At 55.7% G+C, this 15,173-nt stretch overlaps 2 protein-coding genes across 2 annotated transcripts; both read left to right on the top strand.

Annotated features, from left to right (window-relative positions):
• Positions 1-482: 482 nt before the first annotated feature.
• Positions 483-10,459, top strand: per1b (period circadian clock 1b). Its single transcript, XM_061808700.1, has 20 exons — positions 483-686; positions 2,962-3,613; positions 3,680-3,933; positions 4,033-4,154; positions 4,236-4,437; positions 4,522-4,716; positions 5,228-5,306; positions 5,398-5,504; positions 5,661-5,814; positions 5,893-6,166; positions 6,256-6,364; positions 6,446-6,608; positions 6,685-6,803; positions 6,878-7,024; positions 7,242-7,604; positions 7,817-8,580; positions 8,679-8,865; positions 8,953-9,166; positions 9,250-9,400; positions 9,491-10,459. Exons 2-20 carry the CDS (start codon positions 3,240-3,242, stop codon positions 9,809-9,811), a joined length of 4,299 nt encoding a protein of 1,432 aa, XP_061664684.1. The 5' UTR covers positions 483-686; positions 2,962-3,239; the 3' UTR covers positions 9,812-10,459.
• Positions 10,460-11,596: 1,137 nt separating this feature from the next.
• On the top strand, positions 11,597-15,098 carry LOC133494598 (procollagen C-endopeptidase enhancer 2-like). The gene is made up of 9 exons (XM_061808583.1): positions 11,597-11,723; positions 12,192-12,300; positions 12,387-12,645; positions 12,725-12,849; positions 13,301-13,437; positions 13,614-14,230; positions 14,308-14,388; positions 14,478-14,648; positions 14,903-15,098. Exons 1-9 carry the CDS (start codon positions 11,638-11,640, stop codon positions 15,031-15,033), a joined length of 1,716 nt encoding a protein of 571 aa, XP_061664567.1. The 5' UTR covers positions 11,597-11,637; the 3' UTR covers positions 15,034-15,098.
• The last annotated feature ends 75 nt before the right edge of the window (positions 15,099-15,173 follow it).

Below are 15,173 nucleotides of genomic sequence, written 5' to 3'. Positions count from 1 at the left end.
AAGGGCCCACACCGCCTGCCTCGTGCTTGTAAACATGGGGGAGCAGGACCACATGACGTCAGGGGCGCGGAGCACGTTGAGCGGCGTCTGCCTCGCCCGTAAGTGCGCCTCGAAACGCGCACCGAGAAACGCCCCGTGGGACGCCCACGCGCAGCAACGGGCGAACGGCGCGATGGAGCTACTTGTAGGTGTTCATTAAGACATAAAAACAGACTTTGTCTGAATCAAAACAGACGATCAGCCCCCCTGTGCAATTTCTTCGTGCTTCTCAATTTTGATATTACGGTAAAAGAAGACCCCCCCCCCCTCACGTCCCCGCCCTGTCACGTTTCCGCGCTGTTGGGAATCGAACTCGGGAGCTGTCGGCTTGCAACGTGACCGGGCCGGCCTCGTGCTGCGGGCCCCGCCCCCTCCCGTCCAATGGAACGGGCTCCGCGCCGCCTGTGGGCGCGGCTAGGGCCCCCCGCGACATCCAATGAGAGCGTCGGACTCGGCGGTCCCTGCCTCGTCACGTGCGCCCCTGCGCGTACACACTGCTGTCGGGGGGTTGGGGAGGACGAGGAATCGAAAAATGTCGAGCGAGAGCGCACACTGATTGGAAACATTCGTGGCATTTTCTCGGGAGATACCGCACCAGGGAATAGACTGACATATTGCAAACGGACGTATTAAAAAAAATTATCAAGGTAGGTTGTCAACTTTTGACTTCAGGTCTTCTTCTTTGGCTCAGCGCTAGCATGCTAACCTGCTAACAGTGGAGTAATAAGCGATATATACATTAGTAACAGCAACAGTACTGTAGTTATTTTTTTAAAAAAAAACGACAACAGCATCCGTCGATTCAGCTGCTGATTTATACAGACCAAATAGTCCTCGTTATTACATATTAATATATGCATTGTTTAATGTAGAGTGCATAAACTAAATATCACAGATTCCATACGTGCACGTTTGTTTATGTCTTTTTTGAACGTGCATTTTATTGTTTTGGCAGTACTGTGTCATGATGTCTTAACTTGTCTCACGTTGATCGTTTGCACTGTATTTTACAGTCGCTCGAAATGTTATTTTTGAACGCTCCAGGGAGGCGTGTCTATTCACAACACCTTGAAATCGACTCCGTTAATTTTGCTTCCTCCAAAAACAACAAAAAACGAAACGAGAAAAATAAGGAGTCAATGTTTTAACGTGTTGAAATGAATTGAAACGATGTCAGAGGCGTTTTTTAAGCGTCTCGTCCAAAGATTTGGACGCTGACCCGGGATCAGCTGGCTCGCGCAGGCGAGCGAGTTCAGGGGGCGGAGCTTCCGACAGCCAGTGGGCAAGGGGAGCGAGCTGCGGCGCTCGCTCCCATTGGCCCGGCTCGCCGGCCAATCAGGAGCCGGCGAGCCAGCGTGGAAAACAGTGCCGCGTACACGTGCCCGGTGAACGCGGCTAAACGTTGCAGTTTACGGTTGCGATCAGCGGATGTCACCGCATGTACACAGCGGAAAGAAAGCGTCCATCTTGGATCATATTCGCGTGGAAATCTGTACATCCGTGTAAATGCGCGGATGTGCTCACATGGAGGCGCGCGCCCCACCCCCCTCTGCAACATGATTTGTGTAAATATGTCAAGTCAAGTGTCGCGCTGTGATCTCAGCATGTGCATGTGTCGCACACCACAGACTGTCTTATCACTTTTATGCACACATGAAAAACGTCTCAGCAGGCTGACGGAGGGAAGGCAGTGTTATTTTGGGCATCACACACACAGTCAAACATATTGGGAAATTAAGAAAAAAAAATTAAAAAAAGCTACTAGTGTTGATTCAAATCCAAAAAGCAAACTCATTTCCGGCTTTGGGCCATGTTGTCACTTACGTTCAGCATTTATCAGCTGAGCTTGACAATCCAGAATGAACACTGTGAATAGCGACTAGTTGTAATTACATTTGGAATAGTTTGAATTATTTTTATTCAAGATGTAGAGACAGCTTGAATCAAAACTGGATTCGAGATATCCCAAACCCTCTAGAAAAAAGAAAAAAAAAAGGCAACAGATGATGAAGATTCAAATTTATTGGGCGAAATCGAGGGCCCGGAAATCAAATTGTCCAAACCGGTTCTATCGTTCTGGGTCTTACAGGTTCCATTTCAGGTGACTCATTCCGGTGGGGGGCTGTCGCCCTTGCAGCCTTTTTTTTTTTTTTTTTGCTCGGACCAGCCGCCGTGCGGGTCTTCACCGGGAGCGCCGGAAGGCCGTGTGGATGATAGCCCCCCCCCCACCCCCCCACCCCGCTTGCATCTTCCCCCCCGGCTGTGCTCACCCGGTCGCCCAACGCTTAACGTTCCGCACCAAATTCCGCATCCAAATTTGGGAGTTGCCGGATCATGCGAGTGCATAAATTGGAAAAAGGAGTGACGCCTTCCGGTTGCGTCTGTCGGCTTTAAGGGATTACGGTCTCGTTTAGCGGAGGAATAAATAGCAGTCGACCTTCACTTGCGTAGATGGTGTCCAGATATACACCTGAAGATGGGCACCTCTGTTTATTAGAGCCCTCGCAGATTATCTATTACAGCCAGTCCCTCCTCCAGTTTGGGCTGATTGTCCTCTGGGTCAAAGGGGACTAAAGCCGTGACGACGGACAAACGTCCTATTTAATTGAGACTCTCGCGCACGTCCACCCGTTCTATAATGAGATGCGAGCGGACGCTCGAGAATAGGAGCAGGACTTCTATTCTCAAAGCCCGTTTTGGTTGCGCGCTAATCCGGGCAGGAGCACAAGTGCTCCGAAGCGCAGGGGGGGAAATGTGTCACAGACGCAGTTGCGCGAGGCCACGACGCGATGATAAACAAGCTTGTTTTCCTCGCTGCGGTCCTTGGCAGATTGCGCTCATCATTGTGCAACGCGGAATATGAAATCCTCGCTTGTCCAATTCTGTTTTCCTTTTTTTTTTTTTGTTCCCCTGCCTCCTTAGGTGACCTTCGCATTGCCTGCAAACACAGGCCGGGAGGTGAAAGTCTCCCAACTGTCGGCGTGCTCGCGCCAAGGCTTTTCTGCGTCGCCCAAAAACTTTAAACATTCATTTTGGCACAACAAAGCATGTTTTTCTCCCCTTAGTTGATTTGACAACACAGCTGTCAGCTATGATTCACTTGTACGTGCATAGCAGTCCCACCTAAGCAGACTCCGCGCTGAACTCGTCCCTCGTGTGACAGCTCCAAAAAACAGCCGCGGGCCTCATCCTAGTCTAGTATGAGTTATGACATCTCTCAGTCGGCGGCCAGCAGCAACGCCCGGGGGCGAGCGCCAAGGGCTGCCGAGAAGGACAACGCCCAGGGGGATGACTCCAAAGGGGTAAACGCCGCGAAAAGCGCCGGCGCCAATGTCCCCACTCCGGAGCAGGGCAACGGTGCCGGCGCCGGGGCCGGTTCACCCCCCAGCGAAGGATCCAGAGCCGGCGATCAAAGGGGGCCCAACTCGGACGACACGGACGGCCTGTCCAGCGGGAACGACTCCGGCGAGAGGGAGACGGGCTCCCGCGGGCGCCAGTCCACGCGCAGCTCGCACAGTTCGTCCAATGGGAAGGACTCGGCCATGATGCTGGAAACCACAGAGAGCCAAAAGAGGTACTTTGGAAGGTGCAGAGCGAAAGGACGCCGAGCGCGATCTGTAACATCCGCCGGCCTTTGCAGCTCCAACTCGCAGAGCCTGTCTCCCCCAAGCGGCTCCCTGGCCTACAGCCTGCTGTCCACCAGCTCCGAACACGACCCGCCCTCCACCTCCGGATGCAGCAGCAATCAGTCGGCGAGGGTCCAGACCCAGAAGGAGCTCATGAAGGCCATCAAGGAGCTCAAGCTCCGCTTGCCGGCCGAGCGCAAGTCCAAGGGCCACTCCAGCACGCTGAACGCGCTGAAATACGCCCTGCAGTGTGTCAGACAGGTCCGAGGTGAGAACCCGTTCACCCCTTGAACGGAATTCATTTGTGTCAGCAGCGGTGCCGACACGTGGATTAATAATAAGAGTACCGTTTATTTGATGGACGCAGCCAACAAGGAGTACTATCACCAGTGGAGTGTGGAAGAGTGTCACGGGTGCAGCCTGGACTTGTCCGCCTTCACGATCGAGGAGCTGGACAACATCACCTCGGAATACACCCTGAAGAACACGGTAAGTTCTACCCCGGGAGAACAGAAACTCATCGGTCCAATCAGAAGGCAACGGCTAATTGGTCGCGTTCCCTCCTCCCAGGACACGTTCTCAATGGCGGTCTCGTTCCTGTCAGGGAAGGTCGTGTACGTGTCGCCTCAGGGATCGTCGGTGTTGCGTTGCAAGCCCGAGTGTCTCCAGGGCACCATGTTTTCGGAGCTTTTGGCTCCGCAGGACATCAGCACTTTTTACAGCGGCACGGCGCCGTGCCGACTGCCCCTGTGGGCCTCCTGCATCGGATCCGGTGAGATGGGGCTCGGCGGCGCGAGCGGAGCGCCTTCATTGGGTGGGGGCCATTCTGTCTGACTGTCTCCTTGCTCGCCCTCAGCCTCGCCCGCCATGGACTGCACTCAGGAGAAGTCCATGTTCTGTAGAATCAGCGCCGACCGGACGCAGGGCGGCGAGATGCGCTATTATCCGTTTCGCCTGACGCCCTACCAGCTGACCATCAGGGATTCGGATAATGCCGAGCCACAGCCCTGTTGCCTGCTCATCGCGGAACGGGTTCACTCCGGATACGAGGGTACTATTTACCTCTTTGTTCCGATAGACGGCCGGCCTAATGATCCCTAGCGAAATATTAACGTGTGGTAGCAAAAAAAATCTGCGTAAAGTACCGGAACAACAACAGATAAAATCAGTGGAATCTCGCACGTGGCCACGGAGGCAAAATGAAGTACACGCCGGTCGACTGCACATTGCCGAAAACGGGAACATCCAGGGTGTTACTGTGATGAAAGCGTACTAAGCGGCAGTCGGCGGCATGTTTTCACGGTGGCTGGGAGGCTCGGCTCATGATTCCAACGTCACACTGAGCCAGCCCTCGCAGTGCCAGAATGATTTCTATTAAAAATAAATAAAGAAATGGGTCCGTCTGGGAAATGTGATGACTTCACACGTTTTCCTCACGCAGTAGCAACACCGATTTGATCTCGCGCAGAGCAAAGGCGGCGACATGTGACCGGCTGACATGTGCGCGCTCGACTTGTGTCTAAACATGCCCTCGCCCTTCTTTGGCGTCTACCCCTCATCAGCACCTCGCATCCCTCCTGACAAGAGGATCTTCACCACCAGTCACACTCCCAGCTGCCTCTTCCAAGAAGTCGACGAGAGGTCAGTTTCCTAACCGCGGCTGCGCTCCGCTTGTTCGGCGGAGATTTACGCGCCGCCATTCCGACTTTTTGTGACGTATTGATGCGTGCAGGGCGGTGCCTTTGTTGGGATATCTGCCTCAGGACTTGGTGGGAACCCCAACCCTGCTCTACATCCACCCTGATGACCGGCCCACTATGGTGGCCATACACGAGAAGAGTGAGTCCATTGCGTGTTTCAAAATTTTCGCACCCATAATTTCTCACGTATGGCTATCGCTATACTTCTAAGAGGTCGCCTGAGTAAATTTTTTTTCTCCTTACACCTATGTATAATACACACCCTCATTTTAAATGATTTTCTTTTGATCTGCAGTCTTTCAGTTTGCCGGGCAGCCGTTTGAGTATTCACCGTTGAGGATGTGCGCTCGCAGCGGGGAATACTTAACCATCGACACCAGCTGGTCTTCCTTCGTCAACCCGTGGAGCCGCAAAGTGGCCTTCATCGTCGGGCGCCACAAAGTCCGAACGTAAGCAAGGATCCGTTTACGGACCGACCGTAAGTGGCCGCACAAGAGGTTTAACGCCTCGGTTCTCTCGGTTTCCAGGAGCCCGCTGAACGAGGACGTGTTCACGGCGCAGGGCTGCGAGGGCCGCGCCACCACGCCCGACATCGTGCAGCTCAGCGAGCAGATCCACCGTCTCCTGGTGCAGCCGGTGCACAGCGGCGGTTCTCAGGGTTACAGCTCGCTGGGGTCCAGCGGGTCCCGAGGCTCCCACCACTCACACTTGCAGCATCTCAGCGCCTCGGCCGCCTCCTCCAGCGACAGCAACGGGCCCGCCATGGACGACGCCGCGGTCGCAGTCACCTTACATAAGCCCGTCAGTTTCAGGGGTCACCCGAAGTTCGCTCCGATGCCTTACAAAGCCCGGCGAGCTAATTGTGGTTGTTGTGCGCTCGCTTGCTGCAGATGACCTTCCAGCAGATCTGCAAAGATGTTCACATGGTCAAGACCAACGGGCAGCAGGTCTTCATCGAGTCTCGAAATCGGCTGCCGGCCAGAAAAAACACCAGCACAGGTGATGTTAAATAAAAGCCAGTTGTGGGGGACTGGGGGCCTGTGGAAAAAGGGTCTAGAGTTGTGCATCTGTGTACTCTAGTCGCCACAAGTAGTCCGAGAGCCACCGACGGCGACCCCATTGGAGGCCTCGTTGCGGACGCGATCAAACCTCCGACGGATCTGGTCCCTGCACCGCTCGTACAGAAAGAGCCCCCGCCTGGATATTCCTACCAGCAGATCAACTGCTTGGACAGCATCATAAGGTAAGAATCGTCACGATTCCGGTCAGGTTTAATTTCTGCCCGTCGTGTGACCTGTGCTCTCACCGCAACGGTTTAGGTACCTGGAGAGCTGCAACATTCCTAATACGGTCAAAAGGAAGTGTGGCTCCTCCTCCGGGGCTTCGGCTTCAGATGAGGACAAACAGCAGCAGCAGGAAGCCGGCGGAAACGCCAAAGGTCGGCGTCTTGACTTCTTGGCGCGCCGTGCGAATCTGCCCGCGTCGCTCAACGGCAACACTTTGCCCCTACAGGTGCGTCCGTTAGCCGGGTGGCCGAAGCCCCGCCCCTGCCCTCGCTGACTTTGGCCATGAAGGCCGAGAGCGTGGCCTCCGTCACGTCCCAGTGCAGCTTCAGCAGCACCATCGTCCACGTGGGGGACAAGAAGCCCCCCGAATCAGGTTGGACTCGGTCGCTTGAAATCTGAGAAAAAAGCTGAAGGCTGTCCTACCTCGACTACCCCACTTGAATCTGTTCCCCGACCAAGTTGAAATGAACATACTCCTCCCCCCCATAGGAACTTTAAATTTGTCACTTTTTTCTCGTTCAATAGTACCGCAGTACCTAAATCGCTCTAATTTATTGATACTTATGTTGTCTTTTTGTTTGTTTGGACAGACATCGTGATGGAAGAGGCCCCAACCACTCCAACGCACGCTCCTCCGAACTTCTCCCCGACGGCGCCCCCTAGTGGCCCCAGTCACATCTCGGCGCCGCCGCCTCCCCCTCCCCCTCTCCCCCCGCCCGCCGCGCCGCCACCCCAAGCTACGGCGCCAACGCTGTCGGAGAGGGACAGCCGGCACGGCGTGGGCGGCAACGGCCGGGTGGGCCTGACGAAGGAGGTGCTGTCGGCGCACACGCAGCAGGAGGAGCAGGCCTTCCTCGACCGATTCAAGGACCTCAGCAAGCTGCGCGTGTTCGACCAGACGGCGTCTTCGACCGTGCGCTGCCACACGCCGGCCGGCAACCCTCTGGCGCGAGGTACCTTCACTGCATCCGATCAAAACTATACCGGAGCACATTAAGGCAGTCCAGAATCAAGTTGAAGTTACCTAAATTGACACGGCAACACGTAGAGAGTCAATTCTGATTGGACTAAAAATATATAACAGAGCGAAAATCAAGAGACTATTGGGAATGACTAAATAATATTATGGACCGAATATTATAGTATAGTATTTTGTTTCCTTCAGGGGTGCGTTGCTCCCGGGACTACCCGGCCGCAGGGGGCGGCTCCAGTCACAGGCGTGGCCGCGGGGGCAAAAGGCTCAAGCACCAGGAGTCGCCCGAGCAGCACAGCTCTCTGGGGATGCACCAAGACCCAAGAACCAGATCGGCGGCCGGACCGCTCAACGCGCCGCTCGGGGCCCCCACCAACTCCTCCTCCTGGCCGTCTGTTTGCTCTCAGCCCAGCATTCCCTCGGCGCCGTTTGCGCCCGGCATGGTTCCCATCTACCCCGTCTACCCGCCGATCCCTCAGGCTTTAACGGTCCCGGACCCGTCGCGTTTCCCCCCTGCCCAGATGGTGCCCCCCATGATGGCCTTGGTTCTCCCCAATTACATGTTCCCTCAGATGGGGGCGCCACTATCTCAGCAGTTCTTCAGTCAAAACTACAATTATCCCAGCTCCACCCCCGCCCCAGCGCCGGTCCCCGCGGCCGCTTGCAACCCGGTCTCCATTCCCGGGACGAGCGCAGCATCTCGCAGCAGCACTCCCCAGTCCTGCACTCAGACGCCCGCTGACCGCGAGGGCGCAGAGTCGCCCCTCTTCCAGTCCCGATGCAGCTCCCCCCTGAATTTGTTGCAGCTGGAGGAGTCACCGAACAACCGGTTAGAGGTCGGCACCGCGCTGGCGGCCTCGCAGCAAGCCACGCCCCCCGTGCAGGGGGGTCCGCCCGGGTTGCAGGGCTCGGCTAATCAGAGGAACGCCGACGACGGCGCCAAAGAGAACGAGAACGTAAGCACGTTGTTCCCCTGCAGAATCTCGGTCCACCCGAACGCAGACGCGCGACATCGAAAAATCATCTCCGTGCGACGTGTGTCCTTGCGTCGCAGGGGGAAGCCAACGAGTCCAACAACGACGCCATGTCGACTTCCAGCGACCTGCTGGACCTGCTGCTGCAGGAAGACTCGCGATCGGGAACCGGCTCCGCCGCATCCGGATCGGGGTCGTCGGGGACCAGGTCCTCGGGGTCTGGCTCCGGTTCCAACGGATGCTGCTCCTCTGGCACCAGCGGCACCAGTGAGTCCATATTTTTGTTTTTTTTTAAGTTTAAATGTTTTGAAGTGTGAAATCAAAATCCTGCTTTTTGAATTTGTGTCCATCAAGGTAGCAGCCAAGGCAGCCACACCAGCAAATATTTTGGCAGCATCGACTCATTAGAGAACGAGCACGGCCGCAAGCAGCCGGCGGGGGCCGGCGGAGGCGCCGGGGGGGACGGCGGCGAGGAGCAGTTCATCAAGTGCGTCCTGCAGGACCCCATTTGGCTGCTGATGGCCAACGCCGACGACAAGGTCATGATGACCTACCAGCTCCCTCTCAGGTACGGCAGTCGGACAAAAAGGATCAATTCGCTCGCGCGGCGGCGGCGGGTTTTACCGTCACCTCCCTTTCCCGGCGCCGCAGGGACGTGGAGGCGGTGCTGCGTGAGGACCGCGAGGTGCTGAGGAGCATGCAGAAGCATCAGCCTCGCTTCAGTGAGGAACAGAAGAGGGAGCTGAGTCAGGTGCACCCTTGGGTGCGCACGGGACGCCTCCCCAGAGCCATCAACGTCTCTGTGAGTGCCCTGCTCTGCGGTACTCGTTTGCCACAGTGACTTCGGGACTCGGGCGTGTGAGTCAGATGTGTTTTTCTGCGCTCATCCCAGGGCTGCGCAGACTGCAGGTCTCCGGCGTCGCTCCCCCACGCCGCTCCCTTCGACGTGGAGATCCACGAGATGGAACTGTGCAGCGTGCTGAAGCCGCCAAAGAGGGGGGCCACCAAGGTCAAGAAAAGCTCGTCGGAGGCGGCCATGGACGAACGCCCCCCCGAGGAAGACGACGAGGAGGACGACGAGGAAGACGAGGGGCAAGAGGAAGGGGGCCAAACGCAGGAAAGCGCCCAAGCGGTGACCGCGGACAAGCTCAGAGCGACATCGGGGGCGGCGGACGGCGAAGCTGGACCGCCGCAGTCCGACATGAGTCACTAAGTGACTTCATAAAGCACTACTTTTTATAACTTTTAATTTTAATGTGCGCCTTCCTGAAGTGAACACGACGACATCACCACGACCGAGACAGCCGCTGCGTTTCTCAGCACTCAGGGTTCGGACTCCAAACTGAATCCCGGACTATCGTTAAGACGTCGCGGGAACCGGCGCCGTCAGCGCTCCTCTCCCGTCGGTCGTATTTATTTCATTTATTTGGAAGACACGTTCACAAAACGGCACCTCCCCCCGGCTTCCCCGTCGCGTCGGCCGCTCGTGTAAATAACGCAAAATGTACAGTGCGGCAAAAAGACGAGGTGACTTTAATTTTGTAAAAATGTGTATATTTTTATATTCATCCGCTGCAAACGGGCTGTGGACGACCGGGCCTGAGCTGTGTAAAATATTAAAATGTTGATTCACGCAGGCCCGTTTTTTTTGTTTTGTTTTTTGGTGCACTAAAAAGAAAGAGAATGCGTAGCAAAGTGTTTTTCCGAGAGGCCCCACTCACCCCCCCCCCCCCAAAAAAAAAAAATTGATCACTTTCTCCTCTTTGGCACTCTGTGGCGCTGTCGTGGTCATGTGATAATCAGCTTCACGGCGTCGCCGTTCGGTGTGCAGCACTTGCTTCGTATTTTTGTGAAATTCTTTGTACAAAAAAAAAAAAAAAATGACAATAAAAGGATGTGAAAGGACTTTCAAGCGCAATTGTTATTTTTCTCTCTGCCGTTAAATTCTCTGCACGTCTCGGACACAAGCGAGTTGTGGAAGCTGCTGCGCTCGCTGTGGTTTCCAGCCACAGCCGAAAAAAGACAAAAGGAATGCCCTTGTTTGGACTAACCAGGCAGACCAAATCCACTTGCGTGCGTGGATTCTGTACAGTACGGGAATGACGAGCGAGCACCGGCGGCGGGCCGCGAGCCGAGCTTCCACGTCCTGGGAGGCCGTTAGCCGAGCTTCAGCGGCGGCGGAGGCCTTTAGCCTAGCTTCGTGAGTTTCCTCCACAGGGTGTCCGGGCTCTCCCTTAGAGATAGGGTGAGAAGCTCGGCCATCAGGGAGGGGCTCAGCGTGGAGCCGCTGCTCCTCCGCATTGAGAGGACCCGGAAGAGGTGGCTGGGGCATCTGATCCGGATGCCTCCCGGAAGCCTCCCCGGTGAGGTGTTCCGGGCACGTCCCGCCGGAAAGACACCCCGAGGACGACCCAGGACACGCCGGAGAGACTTTGTCTCTCGGCTGGCTCGGGAACGCCAAGGGATCCCTCCGGAAGAGCTGGAACAAGTGGCCGGGGAAAGGGAAGTCCGGGTAACCCTGCTGAAACTACTTCCCCCGCGAACTGACCCAGAAAAGCGGTAGATAATGGATGGATGGATTTCACATCACCTTATCAAAATGGGGTACATATTACATGATCTATTGAATACACTGTTCATGCAAAGTAGCGGATTTCCCCTTTAATCGCCGGCGCACGTTGTTGTTTCACGAGCTGATCCGGCATCAACGCCCCGAACCGCTTCCAGCCTCGCCTCAGTCGCTAGGGGGCCTCCGTCAGCGCAACGGTTCGCAGCACTTGCAAGACATCAGCTGCAGTGGGAAGCAAATGAAAGGCTTGACTGTCGTGCAGTGGGTGTAATAAAAACCACAGGCACACAAAAAACACTAGCAGTCTGTCCAACAACACACACACGTGACGCAAAGTCATACGTAGCATCCCAGCACATGAACCTCCAATATCCTCGGCCGGCACTCCACCCTCCGCCCTGCTCGTCCCTCCTTCCCGTTCCTCAAAGCCGCCGCCGCCGCCGTCTTTCCCAATCTCAGAGGCCAGCGGGATGGAGGTCAGAGCGTGGACCGTGTGGGCCCTTTCCGCGTCGGTGCTGGGATGGACGGCGGCGCAGAGTCAGACCAACTACACCAGGTGAGCGCTCGCCCCGGTCCCGCAACAAACGCCTTTGCCGTTTTTGCCTATGTGGCAGCCTGGCGTTCAAAGCCGCTCGGCGAAGTGCGTGCGTGTGCGCACGTGGCAAAAATTGCAGGCTGCGGCATTCCCACGATGCGGTTGGCTTGTTTTTTCAAAGGCAAGCTACAATTTTGCCCTGCGTGGTAACTTCGCTTAAAAGCAAAGCTTCCTGTTAGTTTTAGTCCCAATTGAAGCAAACCTTCGAGCAATCCAATGTTTCAAAGTCCCCCCAAAAAGTTGCCTTATTAGTAAAGGTCAAAGGTCAGGGGAGAGGTATCGTCTCCCCCTGCCCGACCGCACGTGGGCAAGTCTCAAATGCCTGCGGGTCTTCGCAGGGAGGGACTCGGCTGGCTAATTGCGGCTTGACTCTATTGCAGCAAAATACAAAAACAATGCGGCATTTTTTGCTCGTCTACAATCCCTCAGGCCCGTCTTCAAGTGTGGGGGTCACCTGGACGTGGATTCGGGCATCGTGGCCAGCGAGGGTTTCCCCAGTCCTTACAAAGCCAACAGCAAATGCAGCTGGTACATCACAGTGAGTCGCAAATCCTTCTTCCGGCGCTTTTGTTTGGTGTACCCCGTCGTCACGTTCCTAAATGGCGCGCTTTGTGGTCTTCCGAGGTCCCAGAAGGTCACGTGGTCATGCTGTCCTTCCGCCTATTCGACATGGAGGCCGAGCCCACCTGCCGCTACGACTACTTGGACGTCTACAACGGCCACACGCGCTTGGTTCAGAAGCTGGGCCGCTTCTGCGGGACGTTCCGGCCCGGCGCGCTCATCTCCACGTCCAACACCATGATGCTGGACATGGTGTCGGACGAGGCCACGGGGGGGAGGGGATTTCTGGCCTATTTCCGGGCGGGGAAGCCGCATGTGGAAGGTGTGGCGCCGTTTTTGCGGCGGTTCCACCACCGCATGGGCAATTTTTCATGTGGATTCGCTCCCCTTTCCGCCCACAGAGAATCAGTTCTGCGGCGGGCGGTTGACAAAATCCCAGGGATCCGTCCAGACGCCCAACTGGCCCAACTCCAACTACCCGGCGGGCATCAGCTGCTCCTGGTACATCTCGGTCGAGCCGAGCAACGTGAGCAGACAAACGCCTCCGGATTTCAATGCTTTGAGGTTACTTTGTTTCAGGTCTGAAGCGCCAGTTCCGATTCAGATTAGGATCAGGTGAAGGAGTGTAATTCCTTCCCACCACGGGATGTTTGGCAAACGAGTTTAGGTAACTCCACAAATCGTAGGCAGCTGCGGTAAAAGGGGTGCTCGGGCCCGTCCCCGGGAGCATACCTCCGGAAGGGGGGCCCATCTCCAGGAAAGGTTCTCGCTCCGGTGAAAGGGTTCCTTATGAGTGCACGCTCGTGTGTGCCATTAGATTGAAGAATTAGGAAGCAGTGGAGAAGGGGGGGGGGGTGTAAATGCCCCGCTCTGTATCGTGGCGCTGGGATTCAGGAAACAGCCCCCGCCCCCACCGGCCTGCTTCATATTTATTCAACGTCACGGTTTGTGTTGGCGTGCCGCCGCGTCTTCGCCAGGTGATCGAGGTGAAGTTTGAGAAGTTGGACCTGGAACCGGACACGTACTGTCGCTATGACTACGTGGCCCTGTTCAACGGGGGGGAGAGGGATGACTCCAGGAGAATTGGGAAGTTCTGCGGCGACAGGATACCCGGGTGAGTTCACGTTAGAGGGAAAATTATTTCATATCTAGATCTGGTATGAGTAAAATTATCGGGGGGGGGGGGGTCTACCCTCTCTGTGTGTTTGTAGAAAAGCAACCAATAAGAGACTTAGCTGACGTGCATTAACAGGGAGCAATTTTTCCAATTGGTTCCCGTCATCCTTGCAGGACGGTCGTAACCAATGGAAATCAGCTCCTCGTCCAGTTCGTCTCCGACCTCAGCGTGACCTCGGACGGCTTCATGGCGCACTATAACAGTGTGCCCCGAGGATCCCGGACTCCCACCGCCGGGGGAGACTTCATCCATCGATCCGAGACCCCCTCCGCGACACGGAAACCGGTCGTGAAGCCAAACAAACCCATCAAAGCCACAGCCAAACCCGTCAAAACCACACCTAAACCCAAGACTAGCGTACAGCCTAAAGCCACTCCGAAACCAGCAAAGAAACCAGTTGGGAAGCTTCCAATAAAGCCTCCGCCGCGCAAACCCACGAGCAAGCCGTCTGCTAAACCCAAAATGACTAAACCCACCCCCAAAGTTCCTGGGAAAAAGCAGACGCCCAAACCCAAAACAAAACCTTCACCCAAACCCAAAGTCACCAAAGTCGGCAAACCGACACGCAAGCCTGCACCCAAGACCAAGCCCACTCCCAAGACAGCCGTCAAACTGCTCAAACCCACCCCTAAAAGTAAACCAAAAGTCAAACCTACTCCTAAAACTAAAGTGACGCCCAAACCCGGAGTGAGCAAGGTGGTCCCGAAGAAGCCGGCACCGAGCAAGAAACGTGAGTAGACGCCGCATCTCCCTGCAAACGCTCGGTGACGCCTGCTTTCTTCTGAGGTTGTTTGCTTTGCGCCGCAGCTTTGCCCTTGAACCCTTTGTGCACGCAAGCCTGCAAGAGGACCGGAACGATGCTGTCCAGCTTCTGCCCCAACGACTTCGGTGAGCCAGTGCGAAAACCCGCCACCGGCGCCGTCACAAGCTTCCCAGACTCTGTCCTAATTCATACTACGCCGTTTCCCGCCTCTTAGTGGTTACAGGAAAGGTTACGAATGTGATCCCTGGTCCGAGAGGTTCCGCCACAGTGGAGGTGTCTGTCATCAAAGCCTATAAGACGGGAAAACTGAAGATCACCAAAGCGGGACCGGCCGCGACTGTCAAACTGATCTCCACCTGCAAGAGATGCCCGGGGCTGACCAAAGGTGTGGCTAATAATTGGTTCCTGCTCCACGTGTTGAGCAATCCAATCGGTTCTGATCGTTTTGGCACCGGGGCGGCAATTCGCGCCCACCTCTGTGAACGTTACCTTTGCTCTCTGCTCACCGTGCATACCACCACCCTCGCGTTCCGTTCCGGTTTTATGCACCCCGTCGAAGCTAAAGTCGGAGCTACGTTGCAGTTTTCATCCCGCGACAAATAATATCGCCCCCCCCACCCCCCTTTTGTTTCTTTCCAGGGCAAAACTACGTGCTCATGGGAAAAGTGGACCCCCAGGGCAAAGGCCTCCTGAGCCCGTCCAGCTTCGCCCTCCTGTACAAGCCGATCCACGCCAAAGCCCTCGCCGCCCTGGCGGGTAAAGCATGCTAACGTCACGGCCACTTCAGCCGATCACGGGCCACAAACAGGAATATATTATAATATCCGCCAAGAGTCTTGTTGCTATACCTTAAAATCAAGCAAACATCATGAGTATATTTTTTATTCTGATTGTAAATTATGTTTAAAAA

This window comes from Syngnathoides biaculeatus, chromosome 21, assembly GCF_019802595.1.
Source record: "Syngnathoides biaculeatus isolate LvHL_M chromosome 21, ASM1980259v1, whole genome shotgun sequence".
In the NCBI taxonomy this organism is placed as follows: domain Eukaryota; kingdom Metazoa; phylum Chordata; class Actinopteri; order Syngnathiformes; family Syngnathidae; genus Syngnathoides; species Syngnathoides biaculeatus.
Note: the sequence above shows the minus strand (reverse complement) of the source record. Positions and strands in the feature narration are given on the sequence as shown.